Genomic DNA, 20,726 nt, shown 5'->3' on the forward strand with positions numbered 1-20,726 from the left:
CTTTTTTTTTTTTTTTTTTTTTTTTTTAAGATTTTATTTATTTATTTGAGACAGAGAGAATGAGAGAGACAGAGAGCACATGAGAGGGGGGAGGGTCCGAGGGAGAAGCAGGCTCCCCGCCGAGCAGGGAGCCCCATGCGGGACTCGATCCCGGGACTCCAGGATCATGACCTGTAGATATTAAATCTTATAAAGTTAATAATGCGTTCCTATGTGTTTTGTATTTTATGTCTAAGACAAGTTCTCCCCACAAATTAATGCCTTTAAGGAGCCTAGCTTCTGCCTGTAGACACCTGTCTTCCATGAAGACTTGGGCTGAGCTACTCCACTGCTTCCCTCGTAGTTTCCCTGTCTCCTAGGCATGGATGATAGTACATGCCCAGCAATGTGTAGTTAACTAAAATTCTCATGTGACCAGACCCTCTGAAGTCTAAGGTTCAATTATTACTTATTATTTTTTTAGAGGGGGAGGGGCAGAGGGAGAGGGAAAGAGAGAATCTCAAGCAGGTTCCACGCCCAGTGCAGAGCCCGACGCAGGGCTCAATCAGTCTCGTGGCCCTGAGATCGTGACCTGAGCAGAAATCAAGAGTTAGCCGCTCTACCGACTGAGCCACTCAGGTGTTCCTCCATTACTTATTTTTTAAAAATCAATTTGTACTTTGCCCTTGGACCCTAATTATGATTCTTTTTTCTTGTTGCCTCAGTTGGGAAGAAAAAGCCCTGAAGAAAATCATATGGTTACTACCATGAACATATTAAGGTGAATACACTCTGACCTTACAGCTGGTGGTAATTTCCTCTCACAACCTCCTTGTTACCTTTTCAACCTCACGGCCCCCCCCCCCCCCGCCCCCCAGGTGGGCATGGGACATGCTTGTCTGTTGGCTTCCTCAGGTTGCCCTTCAAAACAGATGACTAGACTTACTAAAATCCTTGCTGGTTATTACAGCAGTGGCTGCCACCGTGGGCTCATTGGAAAGGAAGTTATTGCGGTTATCAGAAGTACTTTCTGGAGGAGAAGGGGATGAAAGTGTAAGCGGCTTTGGCTGCTGAGCTGTGTTACTCAGAGATTGGCTGTTGTGAGGAGATGCAGGGGCCTCAGATGTCATCTTGTCCTAAGACTTGATAAAAAAACTTTTTTCTCCACTTCTGGAGGGTGGCTTCTTTTGGAAAGACCCACCTTCCTTGCTTCCTCATTTTTTTTTTTTAAAGATTTTATTTGTCAGAGAGAGGACATGCACAAGCAGGGGGAGCAGCAGGGAGAGGGAAAAGCAGGCTCCCCGCTGAGCAAGGAGCCCAGTGGCGGGACTCAGTCCCAGGACCCTGGGATCATGACCTGAGCCAAAGGCAGACGCTTAACCGACTGAGCCACCCAGGCGTCCCTCATTGCTTCCTCATTTTGCACGTTTTAGATCCAGTCTCTCCGTCTCATCCCTGCATTCTTTGATATAAAATAAAAGCTAACCAAGAGGTGTTGTTTGAGATTCTGCTCAGTGTGAGGTAGTGTGGATAGGAAGAGTGAGATCCAGGGGATGTTCTGTAAAGGCTTTTGATTTAGTTGGGTAGATGGTGTATAAACTCAGGAAAGTTAAATAACAGTTTAAGTTGATGATGTAAATATGGTGAAGGGTCCTAAACCTTGCTGATTTGTTGGTGAGAAAGACTGTATTTAGGATAGAATTGTACCACAATTGTTTTTCTAAGTTTGCTGGATGCTTGGAAAGGTGAGACATAAAGGAGAAAAAATAAAAGGGATCCAGAATGTAAGCTCTGGCAACTGAAAAAGTTTTTAAGACTTTTACAGGTTGTCATTCATTATTGTAATCTTATACCTGGGAGGCCAAGGGAAACTTTCCTCTGCCCCTGGAAGCTGACTCAGACTTTCCTCTACACTCCCTCCCCATCTCAGTTCCTTCTGCTCTTGGCAGGATCTCCAGTGGCTGGCTTTGGAAGTTCATTGCAAGAGGTCCTATATATGATGTAATATAGTAAATAGTTAAACATTTGTGGAAGAAATAACTAAAGTTCTGTAGTAAAAAACAGCACTTTGGAGAAGGGAGGGTAATAAAGAGATTTTGAATCTTTGTATCTTACTTGAGGAACAGTGTCACTTGATGGCAGGTGGGCAACTGGGAGAATTGAAGGGATTTTTCACTGGCTTTTAAAAATCTCCCTAGACCTCTTCTGAAGGCAGCAATTCTGCTATTCTCATAGGTAGTTTGCCTGGTGAATTTGAGGAATAGGGACTGCTTCTACCATGTGAATGTCTAAAATGACTGTGACTGTAGAATCCACAACTGAGCACCGTGGAGTGTGTGTGGGTAGAAATCACTGGAACTATAGGCACAGGGGTTTTGAAGGGTGCCTGTCTGGGCACTGAGACCAGGTGGAGAGGAAGCATGCTTACCAGTTCCCTATGTCTTGTATTACCGGAGCCCAGTAATACTAAAGTTTGTGTCAGATGCGAGGAAATCCCCATTCTTCCCTTACTTATCAGACTCCGGGGGCGTTCTTGTGTAGGAAAGGTACCTGTTGTTACATTGTTTAATACAGTATCTGGACCAGATGTCAGCCACCTTTTCTTCAGGACCTCAAGGGCTGATGTGTGAAGATTGACATTCTTTTGGCGAGTAGGAAAGTGGGTTAGAAGTCTAGAGGCTAGTTGCCTCCTAGTCGTGCAAACACTCTCCGGCATGTCTTCCTTTTTCCTTCATCAACAGTGCTTGTAACATCATTAGCGTGCAAGGAATGAGAGTGGAACTTCTCTTTCCCTGAGGCTCTTTCTCTGCTAAATTTTGGCAGGCTCATATTTCCTGGTGATTTTTTTTTTTTAAGAGTTTTATTCAAGTTAAAGGTGTCTGCCTTTACCGCGGCTCCTTAATAGTTTTTACCTTACCTGGTGGGTTCCTGTTTACCCCCCACTGTGGGAGACACTGGGTGATCGTCTGAGGGGGTGATAACTGGTAAATCCGTTGTTGCTTCCTTCATTAGGAGAAGAATTTTAAGTAAGAAGGGAGAAGCAACTTTTTGTTTGAGAAAATAAAAACCAGCTTTTCTGAGGCCAGAATGGGATCATGTGTAATAAGCTATGAATTCATCCTCTTTTTCCTCCTTCCCCCCCCAGTTGCAGTTGACCTCACAACAGCTGTTTTCAGCTGTCCTCTGGATTTTGCCCAGGCCCCTTGGGATGGCTGCAGTGACTCACACAACTGGCTTTTTTCCATAGCGGTCTGAATCTAGCTTCTCAAGAAGTAGGAGCGGGAGGAGAAAAGGGCGGCTCTGGTTGCGCTGGAGTAGATTTTCTTGTGGAGATTACGGTCTGCTGAGGGCTCTGGTTTTGATTTGTCCCCCTTCACAGCAGTGATCTTAGCAGATAGCATCGCCGGGGGAGGGGAGGCAAATGTGTTAGCTGGAGAAGTGTTTTTGAGAAAGCCAAATGTTCCTTTACTTTGCCTTTTTTTTTTTTTTTTTTTTAACCCCTTTCCTTCCAGACCTGCTTCAGAACAAACTGTGGCTTTCCTTTTCAGATGGCTGTAGGGCTGTGTGTGAAATGGGTAGATGAGCGGACACTGAAGGAAGTGTCAGTTAAAAGCGTAGGTGATGTTCTCTGTACTCCCTCTGATTATTGATGTTGATGTTTTCAAAGTGGTCCCTCCTGTTCCTAACAGCAAGCACTGCCCTTGGCCTCCCTCTTTCCTTCCACGAAGGCCACTCCTTCCCAGCTCGGGAACCTATACAAATGATGTAACTCAGTATGGAAAATTTTAAAAAATTCCTTAGGTATTTAAAAGCAATTTTTGCTTTTACCTCTTTGAGCTCTAGACTTATTTCTAAAAGGGTAACAAGCTGCAGAAAAAAATTCTCTAGACCTGCTTTAATATGGTAGCCATTAGCCGCCCATGACTATCGTGGGCTTCAAATATGGCTAGTCCAAATTGAGATGCACTGTGAGTGTAGAATACACACTGGATTTTAAAGACTTGGTGAAAAAAAAATTCCATTGAAAATTTTAAAAATATTGGCGAATGTTGAAATATTGACATGTGGAAATGCTAATATTTTGGATATGTTAGATTCCATAAAGTACATTAAAATTTATCTTACCTGTTTTTTTTTTTAATGTTGTTACTGGGAAATTTTAAATTACATAAATGGCCCGTATTTCTTGCTGTCATTATAGTTCTGTTAGCCATCACTGCTACAAACAGAAGAGGAGGTTACTGAACTCCCGGTGTGCTCCTCTCTGGGAGTGTCTGTTTCCAGAACCCAAGTGATAGTTTGGGACTCAGGACCCAGTGTACATCAACATGCTGTCAATAGTAGTTCTCTTTTGCCATGTGACAAATGACCCCTACACTTACGGACTTAAAACAGCAGACATTTATTATCTCACGGCTTCTGTGGGTCATAAATCCGATAGCAGCTTAGCCCTGTGGTTCTGGCTCAGAATCCCTCATGAAGTTCCAATGAAACTGTTGCGCTGAACTGGGACTGGAGGATTCCAAGATGGTTCATTTCACGGCTATTGGCATGTTGTCGGTTCCTTGCTGGCTGTTGGTAGGAGACCTAAGGACTTCTCCTTAGGCTCCTTGAGTGTCTTCCTTACCTTATGTTGACTTCCCTTAGAGTGAGTGATCAAGTGAGAGATCGAGTAAGGAAGAGAGCAGGTGAAGGGGAAGTTGCAAGTGCTTGAACGATCGAGTCCCTAGATATACACTGTCATTTCTGCTTTATTTTATTTGTTAGGAGCAAGTGTCTGAGTCTAATTCTTCTTAAGGGGAGGAGAATTAGGCTCCACTTATTTTTTTTTTTTTTTAGGCTCCACTTCTTGAAGGGAATAGTATAAAGAAATTTGTGGACGTATTTGGAAATTGCTATGCCTCCCTATTTTTCCTGTTTTCCCGTTAGTGTACCTGTATTTCACTGACTGCCTCTAGAAATGGTTAGAGTTCAGTGGCTGAAGTCCATTTTACCTGCACCTGCTACTTCAGCGGTGTTACCTGGAACAGGTTTATTCATTTTGAGGATGCCAGCTCTGACTTATAATCAAAATTGTCTTTTATTTTGGTTCATGGAGGGGGGGTGGAAGGGGGGGAGGCAAGGTTGAATTCAGCTTTGCTTAAGCTTTAAACACTTGTATATGCCTATGTTTATGTGTGGCATGTCTGTGCCTCAGTTGATTTTTAGTAGTGGAATAAGGCTGTTTAGATAGTCCATGGTAAATGTGTTACTATTACTTGTATATCATATTTCTCTTAATTAAGATTCAGAGCACTTAAGAACTATTTTGTATCTCATTCTACCTCAGAGAGGTTTGAAAGGAAAGCCAGAGTATCACTGTATTTTCTAATACAAGGGAAATGGAGGTGAATTCCACTTGTATGTGAGGCTGAGTGAAGGTGGGGTAGAGACATAAATGGTGCGCTCAGGGAGCTTAAGCTGTAGCGTGGGAACTAAGGTCCTGTTAGATAGGAGCGTGCAAATAAACCGCTGCTGAGTGCCTAAAGGTGGGCTCATGTATGCCTCCCCTCCCTCTAGCTGTTTCGTTTTGGCTTAGTCTCAAACTTCTGAAGTTGAGATTGACACGGGAGGCAAGACCTACAGGACACGGGACCTAGCGGACATAATAAGTGAGGGTCAGTTTTTGTCTGGTCTCCGTGAGAATAGAGCTTTAGAGAGTGTGTGTGTGTGTGTGTGTGTGTATCTCGTCTCTCTAAGCAGACTTGGTTTTCTTGAGGATCATGCCTTTTATTTCTTTTGTGTTTTCCCTAATAACAGCTATTCTGAGTTGTATATTCAAGAGGATGTGTGCTTAGAGAGGTTGGCAGAGCCCATGGTGCCGGGAGAGGTATAGAGCACCGTGATGAAGAGTTTGGGGCTTAGAGTCCTACTGGCTCTGCTGCTTTAATACATTTATAACCTTGGACAAGTTTCTTAATTTCTCTGAGGCTAAGTTCCTTCATCTGTAAAATGTTAATAATAGTTTTTGCCTCATAGAGTTGTGAAAACTAATGAGATATTGCAAGTAAGGCACTTAGCACCGGAGCAGTTACATATGTTAGACTTGCAGCAGTGTAATTGTTTAGCTTAGTAATGCTTTTTATTAGAGACATCAAAATTCCTGAATCTTAAGCCTCTCATTTTTTATTTGATGTTATGTATTGGTTGCTCAGTCCCTGATACCGTACCAGAAGCCTGACTCTGGTGCGTGTTCTGGTCAGCTTGAATGGGTCCAGATCATAACTGACTCTGCTCAGTGTTCTTGTCTGCTGTGGCAATATAGGTATTCTAGGCCATGGCTTTTTCCTTGCAGAGCCTGAGGACGCCCCCTCTCTCCAGAGACCAGAGGCTGCCATTGTTTTATGTATGGTAGAGCATGTGGGATTCCAGTAGTCTTGTTCTGGCCTGCAGTTAAGACCCTGACCCCTCCGGAAAGCTCTCTTAAACCCGGCTGATGCTGACTCCTATCAAAAGGCCCAAGTCCGAGGTGAGCACTGCTTCCGGAGTCGGAAGCCTGCTTCGCCGCGGGCTCCGGCTTCCACTCCGTCGGGTGCACGGGAGAGGGAGATTATGGCGTCCTCCTCTGGGGACTGTGGATATGCTGATCACTACTTCTTCTTTTCCTCCTTTGTTAAATTCCAGCTGCAGGGTCCTTGTATCCAGATAACTCCATCTTGTTGAGTAGGCTCTTCCTGACCCTCAGAAATACACTATCCTATCTCCCCCTGTCCAGTTTTCTTCCTTTTCTCCCTCCCCTCCATCCATTCTGCTTGCTTCATTAGAGTGTTACTGTTGACTCACTCCCAAGTGCCTTGATCTTTGTAAATGTCCTGTTGTTTCTAGATCATAGGAGGAGATGGGGGAAGGGGGTTACTTGCCAACTTCAGGACCTGACTGGACAGATGGACCTGGCTCAAGCAACTACTCTGGATGCACTTTGCTGTGTGGGATGAACTAAGAGTGTCTGAATTTGCTGATAACTTTATAGAACTCACTGTGGCATGTTTCCTTCCCAGTAGGCCCTGGGATGGAGGACTTTCAAGATACTACAGTTGTGGGTGCTGGCATGCACACATGTGATGGGATATGGCCCATCTTTCACACTAATGGGGTGGGGAGTGGCGAGCCGGCTGGCACCTCACAGAGGTGGGACCCACGAGGACACTTGAAATTATGCAGGGAATTGGGAAAGGTGTCTGTCAAGAATTGACTCCTCTCCAGTCTCTTCCCTCATCCTACTTCCAACCCCCACCACTGTACTTCTGGGTACAAGAGCCCAGAGATGGCCAAAGTGTTCAAGCCTGGGTGAAGACATTGGACTGCTACTGCTCTTCACCAGGACCTCACACCCCTCCTGGGGCTGGAACCCTTCAGTGGGGGGTGTGGGCAGTTTTGAAGGCTGGAATGATGGGCCAGGGTAAAAGGTTCATTCCCAGTGCTAAATTTCCTCTCTTCATCTCTAGCCATCCCTGAGGTTTTATTCCCACCAGAAGGGAATATCTCTGCCTGGGTCAATCCTGGTCACTTCAAGAGGATGAAGGACTCAAGTGTGGGAACCTGCTCTACTCTTTGGAGGTGTGCACCTAGCATACTTCCTTCTCAGTCCCTTCTCAAATCCTTTCTCCAGTTGGATTTGTTATTCTGTTCTTTTCTGTCTCATACTGCTACTGTGTCTCCCAAGGGACAGATGGACTTCTTTGTCATCTTCACTCTCCACCCCCAGAGAGGAGTCAGAGCCAGGACTCAAATCACCCAGCCCCCTCCAAAGAGTTGAAATGACATGTGATAGTCTCAGAACGTAGAGGACTCTGATGACCCAGATAGTGTCCTCCCCATCCCCTGATGCCTTTGGGGCTAAGGCAACCATTCTTGCTACTCTCCACTCGATCCCCTTTATGGCTTCCACACTTTTTTTTAACATAAAGATGGGCACTAGCAACTGGCCTGTGGGGATGCAAGGATTCTTTGCACTGTATATAGCTGGACTGATTTGTCTCACAAGAAGTCATACAGTCATAAAGGAGAATTCCTCTCTCCCCTCCATCTTCTCCAAAGGAAGTAACAAGAGGAATCCACAGTTAAAGATTAGAGCCCCTATAATATCTTACCATCAGGGGCCCGCTGATCTTTTTCATTCCAGCCATCTACCTTTCCCCTGTTGAATGCAATAAAACTCCATGACACCAGCAGTTGTCGCTCTTCAGAAATTGGTTTTCTGACCATGTGGCTGATGTATCATGAGCAGTATGGTCTTCATTTTGTTGCTTCTGTTTTTCATCTTTTTTGTTTTATTAATTAATAAAAAAGATCTTGTGTATTTAAAAAAAAAAAAAGGCCCAAGTCCTTCTTCACCCTGCCAGTTTTCCATTAAGAAACTGTTGGGACTCTCTCCTTTTCTTTTTTCTTTTCTTTTCTTTTTTTCTTTTTAAAGAGACCTCGCAGCAGCCAAACCAATCATTTCTTTCAACTCTGCACTGCTTGGTCAGCATCCAGGATGGCCATCTGTATACTCCTGTGATCTCAGGCCCGACTGTGTGTTCTCCCTCCTGACCTGACCTTCCAGTGGCCCCTCCCCTCACAGACTGTCCCATTTTTCCTGTTGCGTAGTAAACAGTCTTCCTCATCCTCAGCCTTTTCACTGAGTTATTTCTACCCCTTCCTCTTAACTAAATTCGGTTTCTTTCTGAGGATATCACATCCCCCTCCTACCGGGTGGTTTTTGTTCTGCTACTTTAGGGAGGTTGGTATCCTGTCCTCCCTCTCCTCTCCAGTATTCCTATCTAATCTTTTACCCTTGGGCGAAATTCCCTGCTCCTTAAAAGCTCTTGCAATCTGGCTCATCTAACCTCTTCCCTTAGTGTTGTCATTTATTGATTACGTTGCTTCTCTCCCTTGTTAAAAAACAATAAAAACAAAAAAAAAAACCCAACCCCAAACCACCTAACATTGGCACTGGTTCGTGGGCTTTCTTTCTACCTTTATTATCATTAGAGATGGGAGGAGACCCCAGCGGCTGTGCGGATGATTGATCCAGCACCTCAGTAGGCCCTGACCTCTCCATTCTTTGTTCTTCGCACGTGAGCTTCCCTGACTGGAATTGCAAGGTACTTGCATGGCCTGTTCGAAGGATACACCCTCCCGTCTTGTCCATCTGGAACTGCTTCATTTCTGGAAATTTAAAGACAGGGCATTGCATCTTCTCTTTAACGCTCTTCCAGTGCTCTTGTTCAGTGACTCCCCCTGCATCTTTTCTTCAGTGTGTCATGGAGAAGTCCACTGTACCAGCCCACTCTGCACTCTCTCCCTTCCTGTGAACCTCCTGTCTTGCTCCCTCCCTCCCTTGTTTAGATTTCACAGTTCTTTTGCTTAACTGCTCTTTGGCCAGTATTCTCTCTTTATTTTCATTTTGTTTTACTTACCTAGCAAAACCACAGGCCTAGATGGATACAGCTGTCTGCCTTCATGGTTTCCAACGTTTCCTGGACCCTTGACTCCGGCCTGGCAGTCTCTCTGTTTTTGAGTGACCCCTCTTGGGGATTTGCCACCAAAGCTGTTTCAGATGTTTGTCATTGCCCTACTTTCACTTTCCCTTCACTTAAGTAAGAATTTTGGCCTCTTAATTCATAGATGGAATAGAAGCTGTCAAATTGGAAGTCTTAACTTCCTGCTATCAACCCCATAAACTGTGTCTGTGACAGTGAAAAATGTATTGTTCTTCCATTCTATGGTGAATCCTGCTTGGATCTCTTTCCTAGATTTTTAATTCTTTTTTTTTTTTTTGAAGATTTTATTTTTGAGTAATCTCTACACCTGTTGTGGGGCAGGAACTCACAACCCCGAGATCAAGAGTCACATGCTTTACCAACTGAGCCAGCTGGGTGCCCCTAAATCTACCTTTGTGTATTTTTTCTTATCAACATTATACATGCCTATCTCATTAAACTTAAAGTCTAGCATATTCAGTCCTTTAGTCTCCTCTACCCTCTAGCTGCTTTTTACTCTTCTCCCTTCTATAAACTACAAACCAACTTCTTGAAATAATTGTCTATACACTTTGAACCCATTGCAGTCTAGTTTCTTCCTCAGCTACAACATTTGAACTCCATTCCCCCAAGGGTACCAATAACCCCTTTGGCTAAGTCCAGTGACTATCCTTTCTGTTTTCCCTGTCCTTGAAATGCCTCTCTGGCACTATCCTTTTAACATTCCCCCCCCCCCCCAGGACCTTTTCCTAGTTCCTTCCTCAGCCCCCACTTAGAAGTTGCTGTTATTCAGGATTCCGCTCTAAGCCGTTTCCTCTGTTATCCGTGTTCTTCAGAGGCAGGCTCATCTGCAGCGAAGGCTTTATTTATCATCTATATGCTGAGAACTTTCAGATTGTTATCTGTAGCCTGGATCTCCTCCCTGCACTTCAGATGTCTGTTTCCAGCTGCTTCGTGTGCATCTGCACTTGGGTGCCCTGTAGTTACTGCAAAGCCAGCATGTCTACAGTTGACCTCTCCTCATCTGCCCTTTTGGCAAAACTCTGCTCTTGTGTAGCTCAGTGACCAGTGCCCCCGCTTACCCAGGGGTCTTTCTGCCTTCAGTTTTGTCCTTCCCATCCTGTGCCACTGCATCTCAGTGACCTTTCTTAGAAGTGATCCATCTGAAACAGCTCTGATCATATCAGTGCCCTTTAGTCCCATCAGGCAGCTCTGGTGACCCAGCTCCTACCTCATCTCCCAAACACTTGACCCACTCATGCACAGAGCATGCACCTCTACTGGTAGTTACTTCTGTAATACTTCTCTTTCCACCTTTTACACACTAACCTTCATCTTTGAGATCTTGGTTTACAGGTCAGTTTTCTTTGGAAACCTTTTGCTGAATATCTCAGGTGGGGTTAAGAACTCACCTGACTGCTAGCATAGCTCCTTGCACTTTTCCCTTTCTAGCATTTACCTCACTCTATGCAAGTGCCTCTTTACTTTGAATTCCTACTAAACTGTAAGTTCCTTGAGGGTAGGGACTAAGCTTTGATCTTTTTCTTTTTAAATTCCTATCCTCTAGCACAGTACCTGGTATATAGTAGGCCCAATACTTATTAGATGGTTAATGGTTGGAGAGATTATAGGATTTTAGAACTGAAAGAACCTTATCTGTGTAGGATACATGTCCCAGATTTTCAGGGTGAATCATCACTGAGTGGCGTTTGGTTCTTTTGCTAGAGATAATCATTTCAAAGTCATAATGCAAAGGCCAAAACCTCCTTTGAATATATTACCCTTATCTCACTAGTTAAGCCGCCCTAGCTAGCTTGTTTCAGAACCTAGGTAGACCCATGTTTCTCAGTTTTGGCTGCCCATTAACATCATTTGGGGAGATTTGAAAAAGAAAAATAATCCCTCATTGCTCCAAACTCAACAAATAAATTTTATTCTTATTCTGGGAGGATTGTCCTCCATTTCTACCTTGTTGAAAGTTGATCAACAGCAGTCTTATTCGCTCTTTGACAAAAGAAACAGGAGGTAAGACTTTATATTATCTAATTTCTAGAAGTGCCTGTCATTAAGCGTTTGGAAATTAGAGGCCCTTTTCTGTCTGTGACCCTTAGAAGCTTGACCTGTGAACTCTTGAATTATGATCTGTAACATAGAATGTGGGCAAACAGTCTCCATCTGGTACAATCACTGTCTCGTCCATGGGGGTCTCTGGGTGGAACCACTGCTTTTAGATCACATGGCTCTTCATGATGGGGTGATAGATTAATTACTTAGGGGCTGACCTGAAGCAGGTAGGAAAATTTGGTTATGGTCACCAGAAGGAGCAGGCTGTTATTTGTTTATTTATTTTAAAAGATTTTATTTATTTATTTGACAGAGAGCACAAGCGGGGGAGTGGCAGAGGGAGAGGGAGAAGCAGGCTCCCCACTGAGCAGGGAGCCCGATTGGCGGGGGCTGGGATTATGATGTTAGCCTAAGGCAGATCTTAACAGACTGAGCCACCAGGCGCCCCTCAATTACTTTTTAAAATGCTATTTCTTCTTTGCTTTTAGGGCTGAAACACCTCCTGTTCAGCCATTGGAATTTTGGAGAAGTTGTTTGTTGCTTTTGATAACTTTGAGGAGTCAGCCTAATTTTTAAAATGATTTTTAGAAGTGTGAGCTTAGGGGCGCCTGGGTGGCTCAGTCGTTAAGCGGTTGCCTTCGGCTCAGGTCATGATCCCCGAGTCCTGGGATCGAGTCCCACATCGGGCTCCCTGCTCAGCGGGAAGCCTGCTTCTCCCTCTCCCACTCCCCCTGCTTGTGTTCCTGCTCTCGCTGTCTCTGTCTCTGTCAAATAAATAAATAAAATCTTAAAAAAAAAAAAAAAAAGAAGTGTGAGCTTACTCTTGGGGCACCTTGGTGGCTCAATCAGTTGAGTGTCCAACTCTTGGTTTCCTCTCCAGTCATGATCTTGTTGTGGAATCGGGCCCCCGTGTTGGGCTCTGCACTCAGCATGGAGTCTGCTTGGGATGCTCTCTCCCTCTGCCCCTCCCCCTGTGTGCATGCTCTCTCTCTCTCTCTCAAAATGAAGGAATAAAATCTTTTAAAGTGTGAGCTTACTCTTGACTGCACTTTTTGTGATAGTAATTATTGATAAAGTCTGTTTCTGCTACTCAACTAATATAATATTTGGGATCTGTTTATTTTTTTTAGATTTTATTTATTTATTTATTTGACTGAGAGAGAGAGAGAGTGTGTGTGTGTCCAAGCAGGGGGAGCAGTAGAGGGAGAAGCAGACTCTGCTGAGCGGGGAGCCCAATGTCGGGCTCGATTCCAGGACCCCGGGATCATGACCTGAGCTGAAAGCAGACACTTAACCAACTGAGTCACCCAGGCGCCCCTATTTTTACTTTTTAAAAAGATTTTATTTATTTATTAAAGAGAGAGAGCAAGTGTGTGTGAATGAGCAGGGAGCGGGGAGGGGGTGGAGGAGCAGAAGGAGAGGGAGAAGCAGACTCTTCGCTGAGCAGGAAGCCTGATGCTGGGCTCGATCCCAGGACCCCGAGATCACGACTTGAGCCGAAGGCAGATGCTTAACTCGCTGAGCCACCCAGATGCCCCTTGGGATCTATTTATTGCATAGAGACTCTGTCTTCACAGCCTTAATGTTCAATTGTGTTGATTTTTGTATCAACACAGTTTTAGTATTAGGACCCTCAGGAGTTAATGCATTCTTGGTATGTGGTTTACAAGTAACATGTCACAGATGTGAAACTGAAGGAATTACTTGCATCAGTGAGTACCATAGATTTGAGTGATTTAAATGTTGAATGATAACAAATATTTCACTCTTGTCATTGAAAACCAAAAATGGAAGATAAAACACCAACCCTATCATAGAGACACAAGAAAACAGGTTAGTCGGTTCACATTTCTTTTTCTTCCCTAGGCCGTTCATGTAGCAGCTCTGTTTTTTGTTTTTTTGTTTTTTACTGTATATATACATATATATATGTATACACACATACACACACACACACACACACACACAAAACCCTAGTTTCCAACAGACTGAGTTTATAAGGACTGATTAATTCTCAGGATAGATCTGAATCTGTTTTCAGAATTGCCTGTGTAAAAATAAAAAAAAAAATGTAAAATTTAGGTTAAGCATTTTATGAATAGTTGATAAATCAGTCATCATTGCTAGTTTAAAGATAGTGTTGGTAACTTGCTTCAACCTTGGAAGGACGACAGTAGGGGTTGGGAAGATGTCTGTATAGTTTTAGCTATTCTGGCTGATACTGTTCTTTCACCTTTCCCATTATCTTGTTTACTTTGGCTTTGTAGTCTAATGGAGGCCTTCTTAAAGGGTGGACATAAATAAAATATGCATGTTCTTTTTCTCTGCTAATGACGGTAAGAAAACATCATCTGTTGTCAGATTTGGTCCTTTATGATGAATTGGCTCTCAGGAAAAGAACTTGACTTATTCTTGGTGCAAGTTTGTCATTTCTTCTCTCTCCCACCTTCAGGACAGGCAATGTCAGCTTTCCATTCAGTGAGGGAGCGTAGCCTTTTAGATGAGGGAGCTCAGCCCACAAGCCATGGGTCTCAGCTTGTGCTTGACAGAACTTTGTTAAGTGAATCAGGGAGTCTGAATTATTCATTCTCTTCCTCATCCTGCTGTTCATATCAAATTCCTGCTGTGTCTTTGGGGCATCTTGCCAGTCTTCAGCATAATTGATTTCCTTGCTTTGTGGGGGGTGTGTGTGTGTGTGTGTGCGTGCACATGAGTTGTGCCTCTGTTGAAGCCTTCCTGATTGCCTAGAAGAGGAATATTTATTAAGCACACGTGGGCAAAAGCACAGACGTTCACTCCAGATCACTAAAAATATAATGGACTTACTGCTTGTATAATCTGAAGGAGAGGTTGGGATTGATTTTTTATTGTCCAGGACACATAATATTCTTTCTGGGCAACAAGAAGTTACTGCCTGAGGAATTATGAAGAGTCTTCTGTGATCTGATTGGAACATTGGGGACAGAGACTGTGCTTTTCACTTTTTGTTCTCTAATCCTATTGTCTCTTCAGTGTTTTTAAGAAGGTATCTCCTTGAAGAACCCTGTCAGGACTAGAAGGGCTTAGAATGGTCTAGTCTAGAGGCTACAAACTGGAGGCCTGTGGTCTGGCCCTTACACATGGGGTTTTGTTTGGCGTACACAGTATTTTGAAGGCATGTGGATTTAATATTTAAACACTGGGAGAACACACATGAAATCCAGATTCTTGGCTTTTCAGGGCAACAGGGGGCCTGCATTCCTCCGGGGTGGACTTTCTCGAATCCTTACAGTGGCTCTTCCCTATAGGAACCTGTTTGCTCCAATACCACACGGCCTCTGCCTGTGCACTTCATTTTTTATTTACCTCTGGTGAGCAGTATAGTCCTGCTCTAAACCAGTCTACTTATTTTACAGAGGAGAGAAAGAGATTGGTCCCAAATCTTATAGGTAGTGGGAAAAACTTAGGTGAGGATTCATGCTTCTTGACTCTTAATTGATTATGATGATTATTTCTGCAGGCCTTTTTTTTTTTGTTACATAAATTAACTCATTTATTGTAGGCTAGCAATGTTTTAAATGGTGGAGCTTCTACTGGTCTTTCAATTCCTTCAGTCTTCTGATGGCCGACTTTACTGTGATGGCAGAAGTGGTGTTGTAGGTCCAGGCGCCACCAGCGACGGTTTTCATGCAGGAGTCACAATGCCAGATCCCCACCCCTCGTCTTTTCATCTTGGTTTTGCTACAGAAGGAGCAGGTGTACTTGGCATGCTGGCTTATTTCAATCTTCTTCACCATTTTCCTCAGGGAAGCACCATAACAGGTCCCGTATTCACCCACGATTCCGACCTTCTTTGTGCGTTTAGCCATGTCGCCGCAAACTAGGTCTGAGCCCAGAGAGGTTGCAGGTTTTTTTTTTTTAAACAAGTTCTTTTCTTACCAGTATGTTTTCTATTCATTCAAAATATTCATTGTGTAGGTACTAAGACTGAATGCTGGGAATGTAAAAGGAATACGGTAAACCCCCCTGTTCTTGATTCAGTCTCGAAATACCAAATGAGTCTGCCTTTGGGGAAAGTTACTATCTACCATTACTCTGTACTGTTAGATTGCTTTATCTTCTTTATATCACTTAATCACCATTTGGAATTATTTTAATTTGCCTCCTTGTTTACTGTCTGGCTTCCTAAGTAGAATGTAAGCACTTTGAGACCAGTGACTAGGTCTTGTACAGTGTTACATCTCCATTGCCTGGAAAAAATCCCTGACACTGAGTAGGTTCTGTTTTTGATGAATGAATAACTAAAGGGGGCAATAGATTGAACTGGGCTTTGAAGGACGAATAGGAGTTTTCCATGCAGACAGGAGAAGGGTGTTTCAGACAGAAATACTGGTATGAACAGAGTCATGAAAATACACGGTATGTTCTTGTGCTTCTTTGGGGTTGGCCACAAAAAGCTGTTTTTGATAACAGAAAGACCATATGGATTTGAAGGACTCTGGATCCTTGGTAAAAAAAACACATAAACTAAATGTGTTTGAGTCAAAAACTCCAGTGTAACTTTTTCCCTCTCCTCCATAGTCTTTTAGTGGGATACTGGCCATTCATTATAATTAGTGATTTATAGAACTTCACTGGCATATTTACTAAAGTAGTATTATATGACAGATGTAAATTAAGGGTGTGATTCTAATGTGCCTTCAGTCTAGTATTTTGCAAATCCAGAACAGGTTATCTTTAGGGTATATAATGGACCAATCGGTGGATTTCTGAGGGTATCCAGGCAGAGGCTGTCAACATAAGTGAGCTGTGTATTAGAATCCCCTAGGGAGTTTTTAAAAATTTCATTCCTTGGCCATTCCCCACCTAGGCCAGTTAAGTCAGGAACTCTGGTAGTAGGACCCAGGAATTCATATTTTTTTAAACTTCCCCAGATGATGCCAGTACGCAGCCAAGGTTGAGAACCATTGACTTAGGGAAACACAAGGGAAGGGAGATAGTTGTAGTTCGCGGTAAGTTGAAGTGTAAGGAGGGAACCCAAAGAGGACAATCATTAAGAAAGTAATTGAAGATCAGAGAAAGATGAATACCATACGATTTCATTCATATGTGGAATTTAAGAAACAAAACAGATGAACATTCGGGGAGAGGGAGGAAAGGCAAACCAAGAAACAGATTCTTAACTGTAGAGAACAAACTGATGGTTACCAGAGGGGAGGTGGACAGGGGGATCGGTGAAATGGGTGATTGGGATTCAGGAGCACACTTGTCTTGACGAGCACCAGGTGTTGCATGGAAGTGTTGAATCACTACATTGTGCATGGAAACTAATATTACACTGTATGTTAACTAACTGGAATTTAAATAAAAACTTGGGAAAAAAAGTAATTGAAGAGAGTTATTAAAAGATCTTCTGAGTGTGAGAGAAGGGGTATTTTAGGAAATCAGTTCAGAAATGTATGATTTTTAGAGCTTGGAATTATAGGTGGTGTCAGAGATAAAGGAAGTATACCTAGTTGTTGAGGAGGGAGAGAGTCTGAATTCCATGGGGTATGCTGTCCCCCCCATGAATTATCATTCAGAGATCCCAGCTTTTTAGTCACATGTGATGAAAAAACACTTTTTTTTTTTTTAAGATTTTATTTATTTGTCAGAGAGAGAGCAAGAGTGATTGGGCACAAGCAGGGGGAGCAGAAGGCAGAGGGAGAAGCAGGCTCCCCGCCGTCCAAGGAGCCTGATGCGGCACTCGATTCTAGGACCCTGGAATCATGACCTGATTCCATGAGCCGAAGGTAGACGCTTAATTGACTGAGCCATCCAGGCATCCCTAAACACTGTTCTTGAAGTAAAACATTGTGGGTCATAGTCCTGGATTTTCCACTATTAGTTATGTTCATTTAGTTCAGTTTACCAACCATTTATTAAGTGCTGTACACTGTGTTGGACTCTGGAGATGGATTAGATACAACTCTTGCCATTTAGGATCTGACATTCCAGGGATTTCTTTGTGCAACTAGTTAGGCAGTTCTTAACTTCTCTGGGCCTTTCTCCATCTGTGAAATGTGGCGATATGATGAAATTTTTTCTGAGGTTCCTTTCAGCTTTGACATCATATTGCAGTGATTGCAAGTAAAATCTTGGTAAAGATCAGCACCTCTTAGTAATTATGTAGTTTTCTTCAGTAGAAAAAAAAAAAGCAACCCAAGAAAAAGTACATCTAAGGGTTTAAATTGAAAGAATCCCAGGACCTTATCACACCCTTTTCCCTGTTTTACCTTTCTGTCAGGTTCTGTGGGGTTTTGACAAGTACCCTTGGTAAGGAGGAGTGGAGAGTGGATGTCCTTGGGGAGGAAGTGTAGGGTTAGAGTCCGAGAAGAGCCTGCTAGAAGCCTTGCCGTTGTAGAGCTGCGGGCAGATGGGGAAGTGTGGCACCCAAGAACGGTTTTGAGATCCTCCATTGTTCCCAGCACCTTGTTGAGGAGTTCCTGGCCACATTTGTCACCCAGCTGAAGTCTGCTAAATTGGGAACAAAGTGCTCCTCATGCCCGCAGCTGTCAGGATGAACTTCGGAGAACCAGGGCCGTGTCTTTCTGAGCGTTCTTGGGTATTGCACATATTCATTGTTTTCTCTGGGAGGTTGTTAGGAGAGTGGAGAGGGGAAGGGGAAGGGGACGTGGGAGGCAAAAAAAGTTTCCAGAAAAAGAAAAGAAAAAAAGAGCCACCGGTGAAGAGCTATTTGTGAGAACGGGAGCTGGGTGGGAGGGCTGTGGTACCTTGTAGACTGTTGCACTCCTCACTGCTGTCCTGCTTTGGGGGACATAACACTAATAATAACTGTGGTTAGTTTTTAATTTTTTCGTGATACTCTCAGCTTTCACTTTTGTTATAAATCTATTAGCGACTGTTAAAGGATTTTTTTTAATGTAAATGTTGCACTCAACATATTGGTCCAGTCTAGAGGCTGTACCATGATTTCTATTTAGATATCCTGGATCCTCAGGCCTCAGATTACTCTCCAACCATTTCCTCTCCCACTGCCCACTTCCCGTTTTATTCTGCAGTTCTTGTGTGCGCCACATGACCCTTCTCAGCGCCTGAATGCCTAGCACTGTGCTGGTTGTTGAGGATGTGGAGGGAGGCAGACAGTCCCTGTCCTTGGGAGCTCTCAGTATAGAGGGGGGAGACTGATGCTGAGGAGAGGTGCAGTGTGGTGAGTGCAGGGGGAAAGGTGAGTGAGCGATGAGATGGGCGGGAGAGGGCACCTAATCCAGCCTGGGCAGCGTGGGTGGCAGGGACCTGGGGGTTGTAACAGAAGCGACATTTCTGTATGTTCAGACAATGGAAGAAATAGGGAAATACTGGCTTAATGGATAGAACACAGGGAAGGGAGTTAGGACCCTTCCTCTGTCGTCTTTTGTGTGCAAAAGTACAGCAGCTTTCTTTGCTTCCTACTCCTGGCAGCGGATTATCTCTTCCTCTGGAATTATGTGGGTTGGAGAAGAATGGAGAGGAATGGGCCCACCTGCATGGCGGGGAGAGGGAGGCATTAGGGATGTGGGTGTTTAAAAGCTCTTGGCATGACTGGCTATAAGTACAGATGGCTATTTGTGTTACCATTATTGTAGCTCTTATTCCTGCATTCCCTTTCGTGTGCTTCTTTACAGGGATAATTGTGGGGTCCCAACTTCTGTCTCTCCCTGCTGCCAGCTAAAGTCGATGCTGATGTGTTGTGCATTACAGAGCGTACAAGGACTTCTGTGTGGGCTGTCGTCTTAGTGCTGCCATAAATTTTTGGGGCCTCTGCAGCATCAGGGGAAAACAATTTTTTGTTCTTAATTGAAATCCACATTGGTGAAAACATTAAAAAAAATGAGTACACCAAATTTTAGTGAGGGATTGACTTCTAAATGGAGCTAAAATTAACTTTGGTGAGTGTTTGGATTTCAAAAGTGTTAGATACCAAGGGTTGGCTATCCAGGGAAAAGGTGATTTGTCTGGGAATCCGACAAATCCTAGTCATGTTCTGGGTAAAACTGAGGGGAGTGAAACAGAAAGAGGATGGGTTTTATTGCTGATCTGCTTTTTTTTTTTTTTAAGATTTTATTTATTTATTTATTTAAAGCATGAGTTGGGGGAGAGGGAGAGAGAATCTCAGGCAGACTCCCCGCTGAGCACAGAGCCTGACGTGGGGCTTGATCTCATGACCCTGAGCCGAAATCATGAGTCACACACTTAACCGACTGAGCCACCCAGGAGCCCCCAGTCTGCCATTTCTTTGTTGTGTGACCTTGTCCAGGCCACTTTTCTCATCAGTAAACTGGAGCTAATAATAGCTATCGCTGAGTTGTTGTGACAATTAAACATTTATTATTCCACTACTAAAGGCCTTCCACAGGCTTCTTTCCTGGTATTTATGTCCCAGCAAGGTGAATCACTTGCTGTTTCTTTCCCCCTTCTTGCCTTTGGACATCTTTTCTTGTATGGCTTTTTACCTGCCTGCTCAGAAAATTTTCCATCAAGTAAAACACACATGAATTCATAAACCTGGCAAATTTAGGTTAATACTCTACTGTTATTTAGATCTCAGCTATTTGGTGTTCCATTTTGAAGGAAGCCTTTCCCTGTTCTCACTCCAGTCCAGAAGGTATTCTTTCTATGATGTTCCGTAGCACTCTTTGTCTGTCTCCCTTGCGAAACTGTATTTTCTGGAGACAGTGGCGGTCACGTGTGCTATTGTGTTACCGCTGTGTATCCTGTGCCACCTCCTTCCCTTCCCTGAAGTGATGTAGGGTCTGAACCTAAGCTACCTGCAAAACTCAGGACAACACCAAGAGGCACTGCATCCCGCCTGTCCCCAGTTGGTTTATAAACAGGAAAAAACCACTTAATTTACACATAATTGATGGTAAAACCTACTTCCTCTGGGGGTAAATTTGGCTTTTAGAGTCATTGAAGCAGGGAGCCAAGTAAACCTGATTCTTGATGCGTTGGTAGAGCTTCAGACCTTTGCTGTTTTTCATGCATAGTAGTTATTTTTCTGCTTTGAGGAGAAAGCCACTAGAAATTAAGCGTATGACTTCTGGCAGGAATCCAGTGTCACAATTGGGCCAAACAGTCTTAATCCCATCACAACCACTGCTTTCTAGAAGAGGACCCCTTTAAGCAAAATATCGACTACCTCTGGGGATGATATAAACCTAA

General features: G+C 43.7%; 2 protein-coding genes across 7 annotated transcripts in view; one reads left to right on the forward strand and one right to left on the reverse strand.

Annotated features, from left to right (window-relative positions):
- The window catches only part of RBFOX2 (RNA binding fox-1 homolog 2), a 274,381-nt gene that overhangs the window by 25,045 nt on the left and 228,610 nt on the right, over nucleotides 1-20,726 (forward strand). The gene's annotated exons all lie outside the window — the stretch shown is intronic.
- On the reverse strand, nucleotides 15,116-15,394 carry LOC110578097 (60S ribosomal protein L37a-like). The gene has a single exon (XM_021687617.2). It carries the CDS (start codon nucleotides 15,392-15,394, stop codon nucleotides 15,116-15,118), a length of 279 nt encoding a protein of 92 aa, XP_021543292.1.

This window comes from Neomonachus schauinslandi, chromosome 5 (assembly GCF_002201575.2).
Source record: "Neomonachus schauinslandi chromosome 5, ASM220157v2, whole genome shotgun sequence".
In the NCBI taxonomy this organism is placed as follows: domain Eukaryota; kingdom Metazoa; phylum Chordata; class Mammalia; order Carnivora; family Phocidae; genus Neomonachus; species Neomonachus schauinslandi.

Bases quoted from the DNA above. Each gene is read 5' to 3' on its own strand.
- LOC110578097 (XM_021687617.2), bottom strand. From the start codon at position 15,394: ATGGCTAAACGCACAAAGAAGGTCGGAATCGTGGGTGAATACGGGACC.